Genomic DNA, 21350 nt, shown 5'->3' on the forward strand with positions numbered 1-21350 from the left:
AAGGAATAATATGCAGTTTTTGTCATCTTTGGACTTTTCCATACAGCTTGGCTTAAAGAAATCATGAGAATCTTTCAAAACAATGATGGTATGAAGACATTACTTTAAAAGTACATGTGTAGATTCATGTTTATTGAAGGTTTACTTACTTTTAGATCCTATTTTGCTCTGCCTGATGGGAAGCTCAAAGTTAAACTTCATGCTCGATTTGCACATTGAGTGTTGTGTTTTTTTCCAGGGCTTGGGGTCAGAAAGCTTTCAAGGGTTTGAAACCTGACACCACCATTTACAACCAGGTAGCTTTTTGGACAGTTAGTTATCCCCATCTGTGCCTGTTTCTTCATTTATAAAATGGGGGTAAGAATATCCTCCTCATTGGGTTGTTGCAAAGATTAAATTATATAGGCTAAGCACTTAGGACAGTGCCTGGATCATAGTAAATGTCTGTGCTAAGTCACTTCAGTCGTGTCCGACTCTGTGCGACCCTGTAGACGGCAGCCCACCAGGCTCCCCCATCCCTGGGATTCTCCAGGCAAGAACACGAGTGGGTTGCCATTTCCTTCTCCAACGCATGAAAGTGAAAAGTGAAAGTGAAGTCACTCAGTCATGTCTGACTATTCGAGATCCCATGGACTGCAGCCTACCACGCTTCTCCATCCATGGGATTTTCCAGGCAAGAGTACTGGAGTGGGGTGCCATTAGCTATTTTGTGATTTTAATAGATTTTTTGTTGGATAGATTTCATTGTCAAGCCATTTTTCAGGAAGGGCTAATGGATCCCCCTTCACTTGCCTCATGGACTCTCACTTCATTTACCACCTGTTTCCAGTGTCCTCTACTTCTGACATTATCACCTGTAACTTGCATGTAAATAACACTGACATATTTCATCAAATCCTAGATGCCACCAATTATAATCTGTACCACTTAAAAAAAATTTAAAGATCGATTTCAAAAATGCATCCCAATTTCAGAGATGTCAGATGTTGAGGGATAGAAGTATAGCTTTCAATCCATAAATGGTGAGAAGGATCTGATCCTGTATTCCCAACTCAGGCCCTCCCTAATTGTGAACTGTCCCTGCTCCTTCGATGGCATCTGTATCAGTTGACCAAGATAACTTGTCCACATGGCCCAGTGCCATCCCAGTGGTCCTGGTGATTGGTATTCCCTCTAAGTCAGTCCCAGGCAAGCACATCTAACCTTGTCCATACAGCTGGTGCAAGGGGCTCAGGTTTCCCCTGGAGGTGCCAATTTGTAAACTGACCTGGTGTTGATCTTTAAGGCCTGTGGCTTTAAGGTCAACTGACTTTCTCACTTTTTATGACTGCTTTGCTTCTTCCTGCTTCAGCCTGAGTTGGATTGTCCTCATGGGCAATAAAAATGATTTGTTTGAGATAAATTTCTAAGAAGAACAGTGTGGGGTTAGAACTAACCAATGTCCAGTGTAATTTCCCCAGGTTGTGGGTTAAAGAGCAGGGCTCAACAATCATTTTCTTGTCTGCGTGGGTTTCAATTGCCAAATTTTATTTGGAGTGTTTCCTTCTAGTTTTTTTTTTTTCTTCTCCATGATCCAGGGAAAAAAAAGAGTGTGTTGGGACTAACCCCAGGGGGTTGGCAGCGCAGGCAGGGACTAAGGAGTCTAAGTTTGACTGATTGCCTTCCCTAAAGGCTAGTGCCCATTTTGTAGAGAAACAGGACTCTGGAGACAGGGCAACTGGAATTTAAATCCTTGATGTCATTTCTTATGACCTACACTGAGTTAGTCTCTCTGAACCTCCACAGATGTAAAGTGAGGATAATAATACTTCAGAGTCATTGGGAAGCTCCAGGAATAGCAACGAGCATACGGCCAACGCTCAACAAATGGTAGTAACACATGCTGAATGCTGCCTACCACATACCCGACACTGCAGATATGAAATATTAGCAAAAGCCACCCATGGAGAGGAGGCACTCTTACAGCATTTTTTAAGTTACCTGTTGTTAAGCAGTCAAGCTAGCAATCCCCCAAGTCCTTCCTGAGATGCAGCCTCAGCCAGCACTTCTGTGAAGTCCTCTGGGCAGCTGGCCTCCTGCAGGGTGAGAAACTGGGCCAACCTACCATATGAACATTCTCCTGATCTGAGGCCAGATGTGGCCAAGCCTAGACTTCTGGGTCCTCACAGGTGTTGAGTATCATGTCCCAGTCTGAGGGAAGTGCTTTCTCCACCCAGCACATGCTGGATGGACTGGTGCTATGGCTCTCATCCCAACTCCCCAGCCTAGGGGTACTTCCATGCCTACTGATCAGGGGTTGGTCTCTCCTTTCCATGGCACCAACAACCTGCCAGTGTGACCCAAATGCCTACCAGGGGCAGAGCCCTGTGGGAGAAAGTTGAGAGCCCTTCCAAGTGTGAAGCATTTGCCTTCTAAATGGGGCACCAGCCTCTAAGGAGAAGTAACCAGCAACAGGGCATGTTTGAAAGGCCAAGCAAATGGTGTGGGAATTAAGATGATTGAATTCAAGGAAGGGGCAAGACCACTTTGGGCTGGGGCAGCTTGTCTGAGACCACCAAGGAGAGACCATCTAGGTCATAAACTCACATATCTACAAGGTTTGGACATGTCGTGAAACTGAGTAAAACAAGTTTGAGTCATAAAATAGGGGGTGGTGGGAACACTTTCGAATTGAGAGCTGCAGACTCTTACAACACAGTTGACCCCACAGTTCCTGTTTCTAAATTCAACTAATATCATTGAAGAGACAACTTGAAACCTATGTAATTCCTGTGAAATCATTTTAGAGGGTCTTAGAGGTGGGGAGATGGTTGAGGATTACAAAGAAATGGGTACCTGTGTGCTCACCTAGCGCAAAAGTATGTCTTTATGGTTTCTATTTTATACTAGCCTCATTCCTGGTTCTATTTTGTATCTTTCTCGGGTATCTTTTAATATTCATCTTTTCCTGTAAGAACATTGCATTTTTATTTAACAATTGGGAAACTTATACACAAAATTTACTGGAGTTGCTACTTCATCTATCTTCACTGCAAGCCATTCATCTTATTCCTGACCCACACTTGATTTCTACAGTCCACACTTTGTTTCTGGACAACAATTTTTAAAAATAGCCATTGGTGCTTCGGCCTTATTTAAAACAACAACAAAAATCACCACCGTCACTGTATTACAGATTTTGCTAAACAAAGTTTAGGTTTACTTTGAGACCAGAAGAGCAACTTCTCTGCGGTATTACTGGTGGAAAAAAGTTCCTAGATTTCTGTCATCTCTCTAAAAGAGAAAGCACAAGGTTGCAGTCTCTAAAAGGCAAAATAATTGGAGTTCATAAAAATTAAATTAAATTTCTCCTTCTCTAATCCTAACCTGATTCAATCTTTTTTTTTTCTGATTTCTCGACTGTTAAACCTTTAAGAATGTCCTATCACAACCACAGAAAACTACCCAAACATCTGTAAAACAAGTAGGTCATTTTATACCTTATTCATGTTGCTTTTGGCTAAAGGCAAGTTTCACAGGGGAAAGAGCGCGTTGAGATTGCAAACTGATCTTCATTCCTCCCAAACTTGCTACCATAAACGTAAGCCATGGTTATGACCATCTTTCTTGACTGCACTTTGTTGTTCAGTACCAATAGCTCTCACTTCTCAGGGGAAAGGATTTTAAAACAAAAACCAGGGTAACTGATACTTTCTCTACAGTAAACCCATGTGTTACTCTACTGTACATACTGCTTGTGTTTTATCATCTAAACATTCCATGGTGGTGGCTAAGTCGTGTCCGACTCATGACCCCATGGACTGTAGCCCGCCAAGCTCCTCTGTCCATGGGATTTTCCAGGCAAGAATACTGGAGTGGGCTGCCATTCCCTTCTCCAGGGGATCTTCCTGACCCAGGAATCAAATCTGGGTCTCCTGCATTCTATAGGTAAATGCATTTTCTTAGGTCAGAATTACTTGGACAAAATGTTTATTGCCGACAAACCTTCATTTTAATTGACGTGGAGACTGGACTGTCTCTATGGTTTCTGGCTTGTGAGACAATATTTTACTTCTCATGCTTTGTATTTCCGTCTCCCTGTGCGGGCTGGCTGACAGCCAAGTCCTCTGCACCCATCAGACGCTGCCTCAGCCCAGAAGCATGCTACATTTGCAGTTCGGCCTTTTTTGGTCTTGCTGCCCTAAAGGCAGTACAAACCAGTTAAATCCAACTTGACCTCAATCGCAAGCAGGCAGGTGATTTCAAGGATCATCAACTTAAGATTTGCCAACCTCAGATCAAGTTACAGGTTTTAAAGTCACTTGAAGTTGTGAGAAAATAGATTGCCTACTGAGGGTGAGAGGCATTTTCCTATGTCCACATGCACCCTTAACGGGGTCCTAAAACAGGAAATGAAATCTGAATGTAAAGGCTCTCTTGCCAGTTCTCCAAATGACATGAAAGGAAGCAGCAGTAACCATTTTAAAATCATGTAGCTAGAATCTGACCCATCTGAGTATCCCAGTCATATCTTCCCTACCTTCCTTTGGTCACTCAGCCTAAAGCATTACCATCCTGCTATTACCTCTTCCTGATGAAAGATGGGAAATGCAAGCGTGTTTCTACTTACATTCCCCAATCTTGTTTTCACCACGCACTATGGTTTTCATGAGGAGATGGCAAGCAATTCTGGCTTTCTCTGAAAATTTATTGTCCCAAAATGCTATTTTTACTTAATTGGATATGCTGATTAAAAAGTAAATAATTTAGTGGTGTGAAGGGTAATGGTACCTTATTACTTGATAAAGGAGAGGTTTTATGAAGCAAAATGAAAACAAAACAAAAAAAAAATCACAAGAGGTTTAAAGATAAGCCTGCTAGCACCACTCTGTGTTAGTTGCTCAGTCGTGTCTGACTCTGCAACCCCATGGACTGTAGCCTGCCAGGCTCCTTTATCCAAGGAATTCTCCAGGCAAAATTACTGGAGTGGGTAGCCATTCCCTTCTTCAGGGGATCTTCCCGACCCAGGGATCAAACGTGGGTCCACACCATTGCAGGTAGATTCTTTACTGTCTGAGCCACCAGGGAAGCCCATTAGTTCCCCTAAAAGATGATAATTTTCTATTGCTCAGTAATTTTAAAGTAAGCATTTCTACAATGGTTCTCCAAGAACAAACCAAGTAAAACTGGCTGCATTCATGAAGCATTAGTTCTCAGGTAGTGCCCTATTAAAGGGAGTGAAAAAGTTGGCTTAAAACTCAACATTCAGAAAACTAAGATCATGGCACTTGGTCCCATCACTTCATGGCAAATAGATGGAGAAGCAACTGAAAACAATGAGAAAAGACTTTATTTTTTTGGGCTCCAAAATCACTGCAGATGGTGACTACAGCCATGAAATGAAAAGACGCTTGCTCCTTGGAAGAAAAGCTATGACCAACCTAGACAGCATATTAAAAAGCAAGAGACATTACTTTACCAACAAAGGTCCGTCTAGTCAAAGCTATGGTTTTTCCAGTAGTCATGTATGGATGTGAGAGTTGGACTGTAAAGAAAGCTGAGTGCTGAAGAATTGATGCTTTTGAACTGTGGTGCTGGAGAAGACTCTTGAGTCCCTTGGACTGCAAGGAGATCCAGCCAGTCCATCCTAAAGGAGATCAGTCCTGAGTGTTCATTGGAAGGAGTGATGTTGAAGCTGAAACTCCATTACTTTGGCCACCTGATGCAGAGCTGACTCGCTGGAAAAGACCCTGATGCTGGGAAAGATTGAAGGCAGGACAGAGGATGAGATGGTTGGTTGGCATCACCAACTCAATGGACAAGAGTTTGAGTAGGCTCCAGGAGTCGGTGATGGACAAGGAAGCCTGGCGTGCTGCAGTCCAGGGGTCGCAGAGAGTTGGACGCGACTGAACTGAGTGTCCTATAGTTGTGCTATTTCTTCATTACTCTTGTTAAATTTGCTTGTGGTTGGTGCTTCCAACATATTTAAGAAACATTTGCGATAGTTTTTTAAGTCTTTAATTAGAAAACTCAACAAAAATATACATATTTTACATAATGCATACATTCTTAATATCTGCAGGTAAGATAAATAACAAGGCAAAAGCAGATATACTGTATTGCTTCTCTTTGGCAAGTCACCAGTATTATCCTCTGCAGAAACATAGGATATGTGTATAAAATAAACAAAACAAAACAAATCCCCACCACAGTCTTAATTGTCCCTTAGTACAAACAAAATATTTAGCAATAATACAGTAGATGGATTTTTCAAATTGACTAAAATTTATAGTACTTTATTTATACCACAGGGGTTAAAGTAGCAAGCTGCTTTCCAAAATTAAGGCCCGCAGCAACAGTTAGAGGGGGGAAAAAAAAAAGACACGCCTTTTTCCTGGTTATATCCTATTTTTAATTTAATAATGTCACATTCAAACTCCAACTCTCAGATGCCACTCCTAACAAAAACAAAATCCTTCTCTCGTCAGAAGCTGTTTTACTTGCAGGTCGGCTGTCTGACCACCCCCCAACCAAATACACATTTTGTATGGTGCAATTCAGCTTTCTTAAGTTAGTACTTACCAGCTAACTCAGTGTTACAGAATAATAAAAAGTTACTTCCACTTTACAGCAAAGATATATACTGCGGCTCTACTGAAGCAACATATACATGCTGAAACTAAGAATGAGAAAAGCAAAAGGGTCCATTCAACACACAGCAGCTTATATATAAATATATACATGTATGTATATGTTTTCACAGTTAAATTTTAGAAAAAAAATTTACATTTGATATGTTCAGAAATATTTCTAAGGTCTATAAATAATATTTTAAAAGCTCAATTGATCAAAATGCAATACAAGAATGTATCAAATTAAATAAATCTCCTAAACCTTGAAGTCAGTAAAGCTTGAGGTTTGTGTAAAGTGTGTTCAGTCCCTAATACTAGGGAAGGCAGCGTCCTCTAAACACGGTAGGAGAGAAACTCTAAAACTTTGGAAGGAACCGGCAGCTCCTGTACTTCTTGGGTGGGCATCACTCTCCGGATTGACATGCGACATAAATGTTGAAGGCTAGGGACTTGCCTTGGAGTTGCCCAAAAATACACACTTCCGTCATGTGTCCTAAACAGAAACAAACAAAAAATCACAGGCTCAGTCACACAAATCCACGTATTTCATCATCCCACAGTTCAAACAATTACCACCAAGGCTGTGAGCTGGAGCCACAAATTGCACATTAAAACCTGATTAAGGAGACCTGCAATAGTATTATAAAGAGCCCTTATGGAATTTACTGAGTAACATACAGGCTGCTTTGACTAAAGCCAACTTAAATTGCCTCTTAAGAGAAAAATCACTTACCCAGCAGCTAAAACACTGCCATCAGTAGAAAAGGCACAGCAAAGACCATTGCTCAAAGGTGCAACCTGCACAGGATAATCCTCATCAATTCTCCAGAACCTCACCATTCTAGAAAGGAAATAAATTGTCCAATAATTATCTAGTTGGAAATTTAAGGTAAAAGCAACTTTTAAAATTTAGAAAGAAATGCCACTCTGTGCTAAGTCAGAACCTACTAAACAAAAAGGAAAACAATGATTATTGGCAAATAACTCTCCCCATGTTTCTTAACAGTCTAGAAAGATCATAATGAGTCACTTTCTACATCGATGTTCCCAAATTGCTTAGTGTCATATCCAGGCACACTGATTAAAGTATGGGAAAATGGAATGGCTGCATCTAGTTCCTGATTCTTACCAAAAGCAGCACATTTCAGACACGTGACATTTCATTTCATCCTTACAGTCTCAATTTCAGCAGGTACTAATGACTGTTTTTACCATTTATTTCACTTTGACAATGTCCTTGTTTCAACCTTGATATTACTTAAAAAAATAAAAAAGAAACCTGTCAGCTGAGCTAAAAAGCTGATTAAAAATGCACCTAGTTTGCCTGAACTCGTTAATAAAGAACACAGGAAAAGGCACTCATTATCTTCAGTTTACACAAATACTACTCAGGCCAATATTTAAGATACACCAACATCTCCCAAAGTGTTATCTAGATAGAAAGTCATTAAAACTCCAACTGTAGAAAGATTTTTTCATCCTTAAGAATGTTTTTTATTAAGTAGAAGAATGAAAGGAAATCTTTAAAAGACAATAATAAATATGTCAAGCTGTAATTCACACACTTACTTATCATCAGCAAGGCTTGCAACGTGCAGTCCATCATGACTAAATGATACAGATCGTACCCATCGGTCATTTGCTCCTCCAGCAAATATTGGAGTGGGTGGGGGAAACAGGTGCCTGAAGTAAAAGACATGTTTTAGGGCAAGTGAGAGTCACCTCAAGAAACAAAACTACCTTGTACATCAGTCTTTGAATAGTTTAGAGTGGCCTTCATGAACACAATTGAGAAGACGGAGCAGATCCACTTTAAATGAAGTACTTAAACCTAATTACTAATCTCCTTTTTAGAGTGGTTTAAGACTCTTAAGATTAAGTTTATGGTTCCCCAACACAAAACTCTAAATATAATTACCACTTCTACAGAGTCATGTCCTGTTAAGTAACAAGATCTGTATCAAGACAGTCAAGTTTATTGGTAGAATTTAGATGCATTATTAAAGGGCATACTGCTAAGTTGCTTCAGTCATGTCCGACTCTGTGCAACCCCATAGACGGCAGCCCACCAGGCTCCGTCGTCGATGGGATTCTCCAGGCAAGAACACTGGAGTGGATTGCCATTTCCTTCTCCAATGCATGAAAGTGAAAAGTGAAAGTGAAGCCACTCAGTCGTGTCCCACTCTCAGCGACCCCATGGACTGCAGCCTCCCAGGCTCCTCCGTCCATAGGATTTTCCAGGCAAGAGTACTGGAGTAGGGTGCCATTGCCTTCTCCAATTAAAGGGCATAAATGATACCCAAATTTCAAATTACAATAGACTGTAAGTTTAGATGTCACATGTTAATGATTCAGATCATCTCTGGAACTTCTTAAACTACACTGATAGTAGAGAAGAATTACAGACCTGAAACAATACATGCTGTACCCACCCAAATTCCATCAGAATGGCTCCAGTGTGTGGATCCCAGATATACACTCGAGTGTCATAAGATGCCGTAGCCAGCAATGCTCCATCAGGAGAAAAGTCACAAGCTACAACATCATGGTGATGCCCTTCTAGTTTTCGTATCATGGTGTATTTATCCATATTCCAAAGGAAAACCTGCAAGAAAAGGCACATGTTATAGCTTCATTCGGACATGCAGAGGACAAAATCGCACATCTTAAACTAAAACAGCTAAATTTAATTAAGATTATATTAAATTAAACATTATAAATTATGAATAATTAAAAGAATATGCTCAGTGTCATAGTCAGATTAAAATCAGTTTTTAAGTTAATTAAAGTAGACATGCAAATTCTATTTCAAATGTTTCTGTTAAATGTTAATTTAAAAATAAGCCTAAACACAAAAAAGGCAATGCAACTTAACCACAAAATTATACTGAAATCCATTTATTCCAAAAACTAATTAACTAAAATATATAAAAATAAATAGGGTTAAGCACTACAAACCCCTTTTTTATTTCCAGAAACTACCAAATTTTTTAAAAATATATAGACAGAAAATATAAGGTTAACAAATTGTTACTCCATTGGCATCTCCCTTTGAGATAATCACTTGTTTACAATAGGCTTGGGTCACCAACGTGAGCCTAGGAAGAGAAACAGATACTGCAAGCAAAGAGAATTTTTCACAGCCAAATGAAATTTCTTTGGCAAACAACAAGGATGTTAAACCACATTACAAAATGAAAATGCTAATTTACAAAAATAATACAATTAACATTTCTGTGAATCAAGATTTGCCAATCTTATTTTTCCCAAACCGACCACAATCATTAGTCATTTTAAGTGTAAAACATTTAAGTTACTTTAGTACTAGTTCACACATAGTTTTAGATTCTAAAGATCAGTGTAGTTAGACTGTGCAGAATAGCTCTAAACAGGACTCTAATGTTTACTTCAGTCTGTTATATTAAACATCAGCTTAGAGGTTTGTAACAATCCTAATAAGATAAACTCTCCTCCTCTTGGAGTAAAGCAATCCTTTTTGCTACTTTTTTTCTGCACAGACACAATATATTATTTCCAAAGAAAATAAATACAAACTTTCAGTTGGATCAAAGACTTAAGGTATCTCTAGTATCACAATGAATTCCAAAAAATAGCACAGAGAAACCATTTGAAAGCCAATTACAGTACACTAAATTGGTTTCACATGTTAAGACTCCCAATTCCACCAGACTGGAAGATCAATTACATCGGAGGAGTCAGTTGGGTTCACTGCGGGGGGAATTATTTTTAATTATTTTTAAAAAGAAAAAAAGAAAGAAAGAAAAGCAGAAAGTGGACATCGACCAGCACCTGTGTACGTACAGTACACCTTGCAGCCGAATGCAAGGTTACTTCATCCTACGGTAAAGGTCGCCCCCAGCCCGGTAGCCAGAGATGCCACTCTTTCTGCCCAGCTAACACCATTGTGCGCCTGTGTGCGAGTGGTGCCAGCATAACCTCAATCACACCAATATTGCTGCCACCACCTGTGACAGGGAAAGCAAGAAGCATATGGAAAACACACAGCCTAAAATAGCAATGTCAACATCTAGCTTTGCTCTTCTTATGATTTTTAAAGAACTGAGTATTTTCCCCCTAAACTGTCAACATTTGCAACTGTCATTTTAACACACTTCTTGGCTAAATAAAATCCATTTTATTTAGACTCCCACCCCCATTAATTCAAAGTGTATTGTGATCATCACATTTATTTGGACTTCAACCATTTTCATAAATACCTGAAGCTAGTAAGATCACTTTAACTATACTAACACAGAGCTAGTAGATAACTGAGTAAAGGAGGGTCCATCAGTAAGGATAACTCTCTTAAGAGTCACTTTGTACTTAATCTGTCTACAGGTATGCTATGCAAGACAGACCATATAAAATTTAGATGAAATTCACTCTAGGACATACATGACTGTTATTTTTATTCTTATTAGATTTTTAAGTTACTTTTTTTCAGTTAAATGTCCAGGACCAGCTGGGACTCAAAACTTTTTAAACAGCAAACTGGACCAAAAAAAAAAAAAAATAGAACAACAGAGAAGAAAATAATTAGCAAGGGAATGTTTTAACATTTGGACTAGATCTCTTCTACAGCATATATACTTTCCTAGATCTTATAAAAAATAAAATTGCCATACCCCATATTTTACATATATCATCTCTAACTAAAGCAACCCAAAATTTCTCACTTTATAATAATCAATAACTGTATTTATTTAATTTCCCTCATGCAAATTCTCCCCCATCATGAAATAACACATTTAAGATATTTAAGACACCGAGCACAGACTTAATAGGTTACCAGATTTAAAATGATTTTGCATACATTATTACAATCCAATTCACAATAAATATACAGGAACTTTGACACATACTGCTTTACTGGCTCCCACTGAACACAGCATAGAAGAGTCAGGAGAGAATGCACAGCTATACACCCAGTTCTGATGGCCCCGCAATACTTTCATCATGTTTCCTGAACAAAAAGAAAATATCTGTGTTAACCCTGGAAATGACTAGCATTTCAAAAATAGCAGACTCACAAACTTCTAAGGGGCAGTGATCTAAAACACTACAGATCTACAACAGGGGTTGGCAATATATACCCGTTGCTTATTTTTGCACCTAAGTTTTACTGAAACACAAGCATGCCCACTGTTGCGGCAGCAGAGGAGAGTAACTACTGCAGAAATAGTATGGTCTACAAGCCTCGATAGTCACCATCTGGCCCTTTAAGAAAAGGTCAGCTGACTCTTAGTTTTTGTTTTTTTTTTTAAACTTTTGGGATCCCTTAACAGCTAAGCAATTAGAGAATCAATAAATGTAGAAGAGGTGCCACATAGTTTGGTAACAGTGTATTGTTCTATCAGGTAATGGTTACGACCCATAAGCCGAAACAAGTCTCCAAATCTGAGGGTCTTGTTTCCTACTACGCTCAATTTAAGCTACACTTGTCCGAACAAGCCTGTCAACTTCCAGCTTGAGGCTGGTGGAGCACCAATGGATCTTAATATAAGGTTTTAGTTAAAACTTAAATTCTTTCACTGGAGGTTAAGAAGGGGGAAGAAATGCTCATCTCAGGTCCTCTCAAACAAGGTAAATTCCCCAAAACTGTAAAAGCACCACAATTACCAATGTTTCCAAAAAAGCTGAAACTTGACACTGACATTCCTTTTACTATATTGGAGGGTAAATCCCTTATTTTTATAATTTCTTACTTAACCTCTCCAAGTTATGTTTAGTATTTACATATTATAAATTCTGGTGTGTAAATCATGTTTGAATTTATATTTTATTAATTACTAAGGAGTATCTTTCATTACATCAAGATCTTCTTAAATTTTCACTAAGCAAATAGGAAGTTGATAACCTTCCCCAATATAAAGGAAATAAACCAACACAAACCAGTTCGAATAAAACCTTAAAACTGATATAGATTTTGTCCTCAAATAGTTGATACAGATGCGTGTAGTTAGTTTCCGTGTGTATCAGATTGTTTAGAGTAACTGCTGGCTCCTATTCCAGGTCATATTTACAGTTTTGTTTGATCTGCACAGGGAAAGGGGGCAAAGGACTAAGCAGAGAAAAGGAAACTATGATCATGTCACTTTTAACGTCAAGTGTTTGTAATACATCTCAGTAATAATACCCAGAAACTAATTCTTTTCCACAGCCTAGAAGACAGACATACCATCATCTTTCAGGTCCCACACTCTCAGAGTTTTGTCTCTTGAAGCTGACACCAGGATCAAGCTCCCATCTGGAGCAAAAGTTAAATCTCTGACCACTTCAGTATGATCTACCAAGTTAAGGAGGAGTTTTCCTAAATGCAATGGAAGGTCAGAAAGAGGCAATGTTAATCATTTTTACCAGCTTTCATATTTTTAAAAATCAGGTTTCTCATCGTTAAAAAAGGATAGAAATATATGGGTACCTCCTTTGTAAAATGACTCATTTTTTAGTGTGTTTTTACTATCATCTTTAGATTCACTATTTATAATGTCTTAAAATGAATTATTTCAAAGATACCAAAGCCTAAATTTATTTGAAAAATTAAAAGGGAATTTCCAAAATGTGAACAAACTCTTGGACCAAGTCAACTTAATATCAAGAAAATCTGCATCATTTAAAATCTTTGTGGGACTTCCCTGGTGGCCCAGTGGCTAAGATTCCACACTCCAAATGCAGAGGGCCTGGGTCTGATCCCTGGTCAGGGAACAAGATGTGGCAGGCCACAACTAAGACCCCATGCAGCCAAATAATTTTTTTTTTTTAAAAGATCCTTGTATAGTAACAGCCTAAATTTTCAAACATAATCTCAATGAAAAAAAGTATTTATTCATCTACTATATGAGTTTTGTTTTTCTATGAAAAGTGATGTGCTTACCTTGTAAACTTTTTCCCAGAATTCAATCAAATTTACTGATCCATTATCCCCACTCAATGTTAATATTACTTGCTGTATTCTAATGTACATACTGTTTTAAAGCTCATTTTTAAAAATCTTTTAAATTTTGGAGTACAGACTAACAGTCTGAAACTATACATTTTAGGTAGTGAAGAGCACATTTACTTTTTTGGGGGGGTGGGGGGGGGCGTGCAGGGGGGCGCAGCAGGCATGTCTCGTGTTTTGTGAGATCTTAGTTCCCAGACCAGGGATCAAACCCATGCCCCCTGCAGGGAAGCACCCACCAAGCCCTAACTACTGGACTGCCAGTGAATTCCCAGGACATATTTACTTTTAACTGCCCAAAGAATTTAACTTCTCAACCTACCTGGTTAAACTTTAGATAAAATGTCACTAAAGCCTTCCAGAGGCTAGATAATGATTGCTGAAAACCAGATCTACCTTGAATGCCTCTAAGCTATTATATATTGAAAAAGTATATAAGAAAACATCTTGCAATTTGAGTCATAAAGTACATTACTAGTTTACAAGTGATAACTAAATGTTCCTTAGGCATGCCCTTCCTACTATAATATTCTCTGAAGAGTGATCAAGCAATATGAACTCTATTTTCCTAAATTAAAACTAAAAGCTGCAGATGCTATTTAGGCCAATAAAGATATATGTATAAAGACAGATTCAGAGGATCAATTCTTGCTTCTCCGTAAGTTAAAATCCTCAAATCGTATTCTTCTAGTGTCTACAAGTTATGCTTACATCATAAAATAATCGAGTTTGCTTTCAAGACTATGACTTCATACCTGTATATACATCCCATATTTTGATACGTCCATTGTTTAACCCTGTGGCAAGGAGTAGCTGATCTTGTCCAAATCTGAATCGATGCCATTCTATATTTACACAGCGACTCTGTTTCTCTGGAACTGAAGATCCAAAAGCAAGACTCCAGACTATATCGCCACAGTCTATAATATGTTCACGAGGCTTATTTTTCTGACCACCATCACTGTTTTGTCTTGATAATCTTAAACTACTTGAATTGGTGATATTCTTGGTGCCATGCAAAAGACTGGTAAAAAAAAAAAAAAAGCCAGATTGTCATCTAGTTATTATTTATTCTGGACTTCTGTGGATACTAAATAATAAGTGTTTGCTAAAATAACTTCCATATTATTATAGTAATACTGAGTAACAATGGAATCCTTATAGATGGGAAAGGGAAAAGTCTGCTATTAGCTATGTGGGCATGACCAAATAAATTCAGACTAAAATCCTCAGTGCCTAAGAAAAAGTTCAATAATAAAAAGCAATTTGTAATTTTGTCATTTCAAATGTGTTTCAATATATCCTTACTGATGTAGAACCCTATATTAATTAGGACTCTTTTCATTAACCCAAAAGTATAAACAAGCAGAAAACAAAAAACTCTGAGAACACATTGTGAAGCTGACACCAGAAGACTGTCTAATGCCGTAATGATCAGCAGTGATAAAGGCGTGAAGGAATGAAACCGTGATGGTGAACCAGACACAAGAAGAAGGGAAAGATGTTAAATTCAGCGCACACATTTTAGAAACTATACTACGTTCGTGTGCTCTCTGCTCAGTCAAGTCTGACTCTTTGCGACCCCGTGGACTATAGCTCGCTAGGGTCCTCTGTCCATGGAATTCTCCAGGCACGAATACTGAGGTGGGTTGCCATTCCCTTCTCCAGGGGAGCTTTCTGACCCAGGGATTGAACTCAGGTCTCCTGTACTGCACGAAGATTCTATACCACCTGAGCCATCAGGGATTTCCCTGGTGGCTCACACACATTTTAGAAACTACACTATCAAGGCACAATTAATCTGCCTTTTACTATATGGGAAAGAAAAACACCAAACTATCTGAGAAAATATTCTGTAATATACAATTAAGGCTAGACAATTCTTTCCACAGATTTTCTAACAAATATATTCAGCTTATGATCAAAACACATTTAAAACAGTCTTCAAAAGAAATAACATAAAACAACAAAATAATTGTATTAGTCCACATGGAAAAAAATTCTACAGACAGATACAAAATACAAAAAAGAAGAGTCTTACAAGTTCTTAAGGCACTGGGACCACGGAACAAGCTTCACTGTGCGATGTCCTTGCGACCAGGCAAAGTAGGAACCATCTGGGGCAAAAGCAACAGTCCAATTTTCACGACCACATTTCTTGTCAAAAGGAGCTGCTGGAGCTAAAAGTTCACCTATAGTACGTGATCTCACTAAAAGAAAACAAAAAAATACAAGACATTGTATATAACAACAATGAATTTGAGACTGCATCTGTATTACTGTGGCATTCACTCAATTCCACTGACTTTTCCCCCTTTTTTATGCACCAAGTTCTGCATTCTACCCTTTGAAGAGAGAGAGGCTGCGTGAAGACCCCTTGATGATGATAAACATCTTTATAAGTTCTGGCGAAGTGATTTTCCTAAAATTTCCCAAATCAAGAACTTTTAAACAAAGTTTCAATTAAGGAAAAAAAAAAAAAACCTGGTCAAATAAAAATGTAATGATCTCTCAGGGCTGCCAATTTCTGAAGTCCTGACTTTCCCAGCCTTATGCTTTTATTTCCCTTGGATCTGGCTGTGCTAGATCTTGGTTGTAGCGTGTGAGATCTCCCGTATTTGTTGAGACACGCGGAATCTAGTTCCCAGATTGAACCTGGGCCCCCTGCATTGGGAGCACAGTTTTAGCCACTGGACCACCAGGGAAGCCCCTGCCTTTATGTTTCAAATTACTAACCTTTAAAACGCAAGAAACCAAAGTTGCTCTATAGGAAAAGTATCTTCTGCAAACAGCTGCTTTCAAAAACCATAATCCACTATAAAGTATAGTATTATATCACTACTCAAAGGAAGCACTATTAAATGAATGGTCTAGTCAGACCAGAAGATGCTTATCTTTTTCGGGTCACAAAAATTAAAAAATCCTCCGAACTCTAAAATGCATTATGGGGATTTCACTGGTGATAGAGTGGCCAGGACTCTGCACTTCCACTGCAGGGGGCAGGTTCCCCTGGTTGGGGAACTAAGCGCTCACATGACAAGTGGCACAGCCAAACAAGCGAAAAATAAAATAAAATGCATTATATTTGTGATTCTCAAATAGTGGTCCTCAGCATCTTCCTAATGGGCCACCAAACTCATCCTCAAATGGAAGTAATTCTTTTGGTTTTTAAGGACAAAAAAGTGGAACAATTTCATGTATTTTTATTTTTGTGCACATGCAAATGTGGCTGCCATTTCCTCGATTCCGGGAAAGGATCTTAAGTCTGTCACCAATGCTGTCTTGGGTTTGTCTTGATTTAAATTTTGCTACTCTCCCTTTTCAGTTATAAGTTACCTTCAGTTTAGTTTCCCGTTATCTATTTTGTGGTTTGCTTTGTGGTCAACCCTGTAATCTATTTTTTATGTTTTGGGCTTAAACTTTCCAACAACGTAGTCTACGTATTGCGACTGAAATGAGAGCCACTGATACTCTTACTGCAAGAGCAGATACACTTACGCAAACCCCCAAAGTGTACTCATTTCAGTGACACATCCAGTCTCAACGTATGCTTTGCCAACAGCGAGCGCAGCATCTGGCATGCGACAGGGGCTCAGCAAATGTTTATTGAACAAATATGAAAGCACATGTATAAATTCCCATTCTTAAGTGATATAACTATTTCCTTGCCCAATTCTTTGCCACATTAAACAAATGAGATACGGTTTAAAAAGTAAAACAAAACTGAAATCTGTTTTCCTGTGATACTCATAAATATAAACATGCACCTATTCTGGCATAGCTGAGATTATCAGAATATTTCCTTTTATTTATTTATTTATTTTTTTTAGAATATTTCCTTTTAATGACTCAAAATCTTCCTTCTTGCCACTCTGCCCACTCAGTCTTGTGTCTGATCAAAGAGAATAAGAGATCCTGCGCTCACATGACATTCATATATTGAAGACAGCCATGACATCAGTAACGAAATCTTTTCACCATGATAAAATCTGGTGAGTTTTCAACCATCCCTTAGATTGCATTGTTTCAAGTCCATTCTCTACCTTCACTTTCATACTGTTCCGGATAAATTCCAGTTAATAATGGCCCTTAAAACAGTGGAACCTTTTCAATTAAACACATTATTGTAGGTGTGATTTAATCAAAGCAGATCTCCGCCCTGCCCCACTGCCCCCACCAATACCCCTGCCCCACTTGTATCAAAACAGCAACAATTTCATTGGCAGGAACATGACTTTAATATACAATTCACAAACCAGTGACACTTGATGCCTGCAGAATGATTTTTTAAGCATACAAATGACAGTGTTCCCTGGCAGCTTAGGGGTTAAGATTCTGGGCTTTCACTGCCATGGCCAGGGTTCAATCCCTAGTCAGGGACTAAGAATCCAAAAGCTGTGCAGCAGTCAGACAACACCACACACACAAATGATTTTAGAAAAGGCTTGCTGCTTCATATTCCCCTCCATGCCTTCAAGCCCACACTCTTATATCATCATTTATGTGCCTGGCCCCTCAATCAGCAACCTCCGCCTATTTTTTTTAAGGGCGGGGAGGGGGGCTTCTCTTTAACCACATCTTTTAGAATCCACAAATTTTAGGAGGAAAAAAATATCAAAGTTCACAAATAAGGGACGCAAGTTCTAAAATTCAACTGAAAAACATGCAAGCATTTTCTTAAAACGAGAAAGCTTCTGATTAAACTAGATGAATGTACTTATAGGGCCACCCTCAACATATTTTGCCAAATAAATACACTATACCATTACAAGTATTTAGTTAATAATTACTGTGTTTCTTTGCTTACTAACAAGATATATAAAATGATCATTGCATTTAACCAAATAATTTAAATATTTACTGGTACAATATTATACACTAGCACAAACTCTATAATGAAGAAAAAAAATCACTTGAACTTTTGTGTATGACCTGCAGCTGCTGCATGTTAGTATCCTAAGACAGTATGATTTAACAACCTGGTATAAGGGAAAGGCTGCCTGCCAGGGAACCTGGCCATAAGACACGACACCACACACATCATCTGAGTCACTGCTCAACCAAGCAAACCAGATTCAGCTCCTTCGAATTCTTCCCTGCAATTTCATAACCATAAAGGGAGGGTCTGTGGCACAGCCTTGTGAAAGAGGGCTGTAGCTCTAGGCAGTGACTGCCTGTCATATAGACTTCTTTCATCAATCAGGGAATCTTGCCTCCTCTTTCAGTACTTATTTGAGAAACCAGCAACAGAGGTCCTTAATGATAGATACAAAGCTACAGAGGTTTTAACTTTGTATCCAAATGATATATTTTAAAAAGAAACAAAGAAACAAAAAACCAGACTTAAAAAAAAAGTTTACAAAAGGCAAAAGTTCTTTTAGATATTTGGCATCTACTTAGTAACTTTACACTATAACCAAGAAATAACACTGAGACTTAAACATGCAAAAAATAATAATAATTTAAAAGGCTACTTAGTGGGTGGTTCCACCTCACGCTGGTAGGCTAAGAAGCTCTGTCCAATCCATAGAAGAGAGGATTGGAAAGTTTTCAAAATGATTCAAGATGAAGTAAAATACAGATATAAGAAAGGCAAATCACTCATCCTCAGTGTCACTGTGAGTAGAAAAAAGAAAAAAAAAAACACCACTGGACTGAGAATAAGAAATTTTGAGTTCTATATTCCACAGTTCAACAACTGGACATGAATTCTGTCTTCTCAGTATGTTTAAAATAGTTATTAAAACCAGGGGTAAAGTCCCCTCCTAACCTGCCAGTCAACCTTATCCGTAAAAGAACAAAAGACCAGAATTCTAAGATAGCTGTCTCTAGGTATAAAACTTCACCCACATACAGGATAGAGGGCCTTTTGGCTACTTTAGCTTCTCCATTTCTCTAGAAAACCTCCTCCAAATATTCAATAAAGGCACCAATTTAGTTGAACAACAAGGAAATGCAAACGCTCTCTGCTCAGTAGCTACCTCCAATTTTCATTTAACTGCATATATTTAAATAACGTATATAATACGATAAGTTCAATGTTTACTAAACAGTCAAACCTCAACTCCCCTTAAAGCGATTCCACCTTAAGGTATTTTACCTTAAGAGAGGATTTAGATAATGTAAGGTGCTTTCAAGTGAGTCATTGGGGTAGGTCCTAAAGCAGGACCTTCAACATCTACTGGCCTGTCTTCAGCTTGGCCACTAAGCCAGTTTCCAGAAAACCTTTTCAAGAGTTCGCTCTTCTGTAAGTCAGCTTTTCTCCGGTCACTCCACCCAACCATCCTGCTCCTCCCTGCGCTCCTCAGTATATGAAAGATAACTGAGTCTCCTCCCCTGAGCTTGCTGCCTTTCTGAACACCATACCATTTTAAAAAACATTTTTTCCAGGCTGATAGCTGCATTCCTCTTTATAGTTCGTATACACTAATACCCATCCTTTAATAATAGCTCGTAACAGACAAGTATACTTTTCTTCATTGGAAACTTTTTAAGAGCCCTGGATCTTTGCCCAGCCCTCCCCTGCCCACTCGACGCCCCAGGCCCTTAACCAAGAGAAATCCAGGAGAACGGCCCTGCTCAGACCGCCAGAGAAAAAAACTAGGGTGTGGGGAACAATTCCGCCCCGGCCACACGATCCCTGCAGCTCTCGCCACTCGGCTCTCTGGTCCTTTTTGCCTCCTCTGCGCGCCGCCTCCCTCCTGGCCAAGCGCACAGTAGGCGCCGTTTCAATTCTGATCCCATTTACCCTAGGCGACACCCACCCGCAGGGTAGCTTCCTTCCTCTTCGCTCCAGGGCTCGAGCCCGACTCACTGTCCTTCCTCAGACTCACCCTCCTCCGGGGAGTCCCTGCCTCTCCGTCGCCCCCGCGCGCTCGCCAGCACCCCTCACCCATCGTCCCATTCCTCACCGATCTCTTTCTCGTTGACCCTCGGGGGAAAGCTGGCCATCTATGGGATACCGTCTGATTCCGGGGGCGCGATGTGGACGCAACGACAGAGAGGCTAAAGGCGAGCGCCGAGGGGCGTGACGCGGGCTGGGTCCCTCCCGGTCCCGGGGACAGAGGGGAGGGGCGGGACGGTCGCAGAGGCTCCTGCCGACTGCCCCGGGAAAGCTCTGGGAGGCCTCTGACCGAACTACGGAGTTAAACACAGACAATAGATGCTGGTCCCTTCCTCCCGCCTACGAAGGAAGACACTTCCCTCCACACTGCCGACAGCAAACGAGACACTGGAGACAAAATGGCGGGCGGCGCGGGGGATATCTGGAAGCCGGGGGCGGTGTTCGTGACGTCATAGCGCTATTCCCCGCCTCTCGACGTTCGGGACGTGACGGCCTCGGCTCCGCGCCCCGCCCTCCCTCCGGGTGAGCGCGGGCGTTGTCCTGGGGACCCGACCGGTAGCCGGAAGAGCGCGGGGGCGGAGGAGGGGGAGGGGCCGCTGCACGAGCCAAGGCCCCCAAAGCTAGGCTGGAACCTACGGACTGTGCGTTTAACTCGGTCTGGATTTCCTGGCCCGGGTCCCAGCTTGATATTTATAAGTTGAAGCACCTTTGAAAAGGCAAACCGAGAATTGTATAATACATATTAGTCCACAGCTTAAAGATTGCATGAAATTTAAACTGACTGTACTGTAAGGAACAAAAAAGACATTTCAGATTTCAATTCGGTTTGGCCACCTCCCCGGCCTTTGTACGCTGGGGAACTGGAGGTTTCACGGGTGAAAACAATGAGAAGACAAGGAACATCGCAATGCACCACTCGTCCGGCCGCCAGCAT

General features: G+C 39.9%; 1 protein-coding gene across 4 annotated transcripts; it reads right to left on the bottom strand.

Moving 5' to 3' along the window:
- Nucleotides 1–5981: 5981 nt before the first annotated feature.
- On the bottom strand, nucleotides 5982–20832 carry WSB1 (WD repeat and SOCS box containing 1). 4 transcript variants are annotated; one of them, XR_827170.1, is made up of 10 exons: nucleotides 20484–20508; nucleotides 15614–15782; nucleotides 14328–14596; nucleotides 12811–12942; nucleotides 11495–11595; nucleotides 10422–10597; nucleotides 9044–9216; nucleotides 8181–8294; nucleotides 7345–7452; nucleotides 5982–7104 (listed from the first exon to the last, which is right to left on the bottom strand). XR_827170.1 is itself a non-coding variant. In XM_010861448.1 (9 exons), exons 1-9 carry the CDS (start codon nucleotides 20521–20523, stop codon nucleotides 6945–6947), a joined length of 1266 nt encoding a protein of 421 aa, XP_010859750.1. In that variant the 5' UTR covers nucleotides 20524–20832; the 3' UTR covers nucleotides 5982–6944. The 4 variants fall into 4 exon arrangements, 1 of the variants encoding a protein (XP_010859750.1); XR_827169.1 differs by lacking the exon at nucleotides 20484–20508 and adding an exon at nucleotides 20337–20477; XR_827168.1 differs by lacking the exon at nucleotides 20484–20508 and adding an exon at nucleotides 20337–20477 and having other exon boundaries at nucleotides 10422–11595.
- Nucleotides 20833–21350: the final 518 nt, after the last annotated feature.

Source organism: Bison bison, unplaced genomic scaffold (genome assembly GCF_000754665.1).
Source record: "Bison bison bison isolate TAMUID 2011002044 unplaced genomic scaffold, Bison_UMD1.0 scf7180017864472, whole genome shotgun sequence".
In the NCBI taxonomy this organism is placed as follows: domain Eukaryota; kingdom Metazoa; phylum Chordata; class Mammalia; order Artiodactyla; family Bovidae; genus Bison; species Bison bison.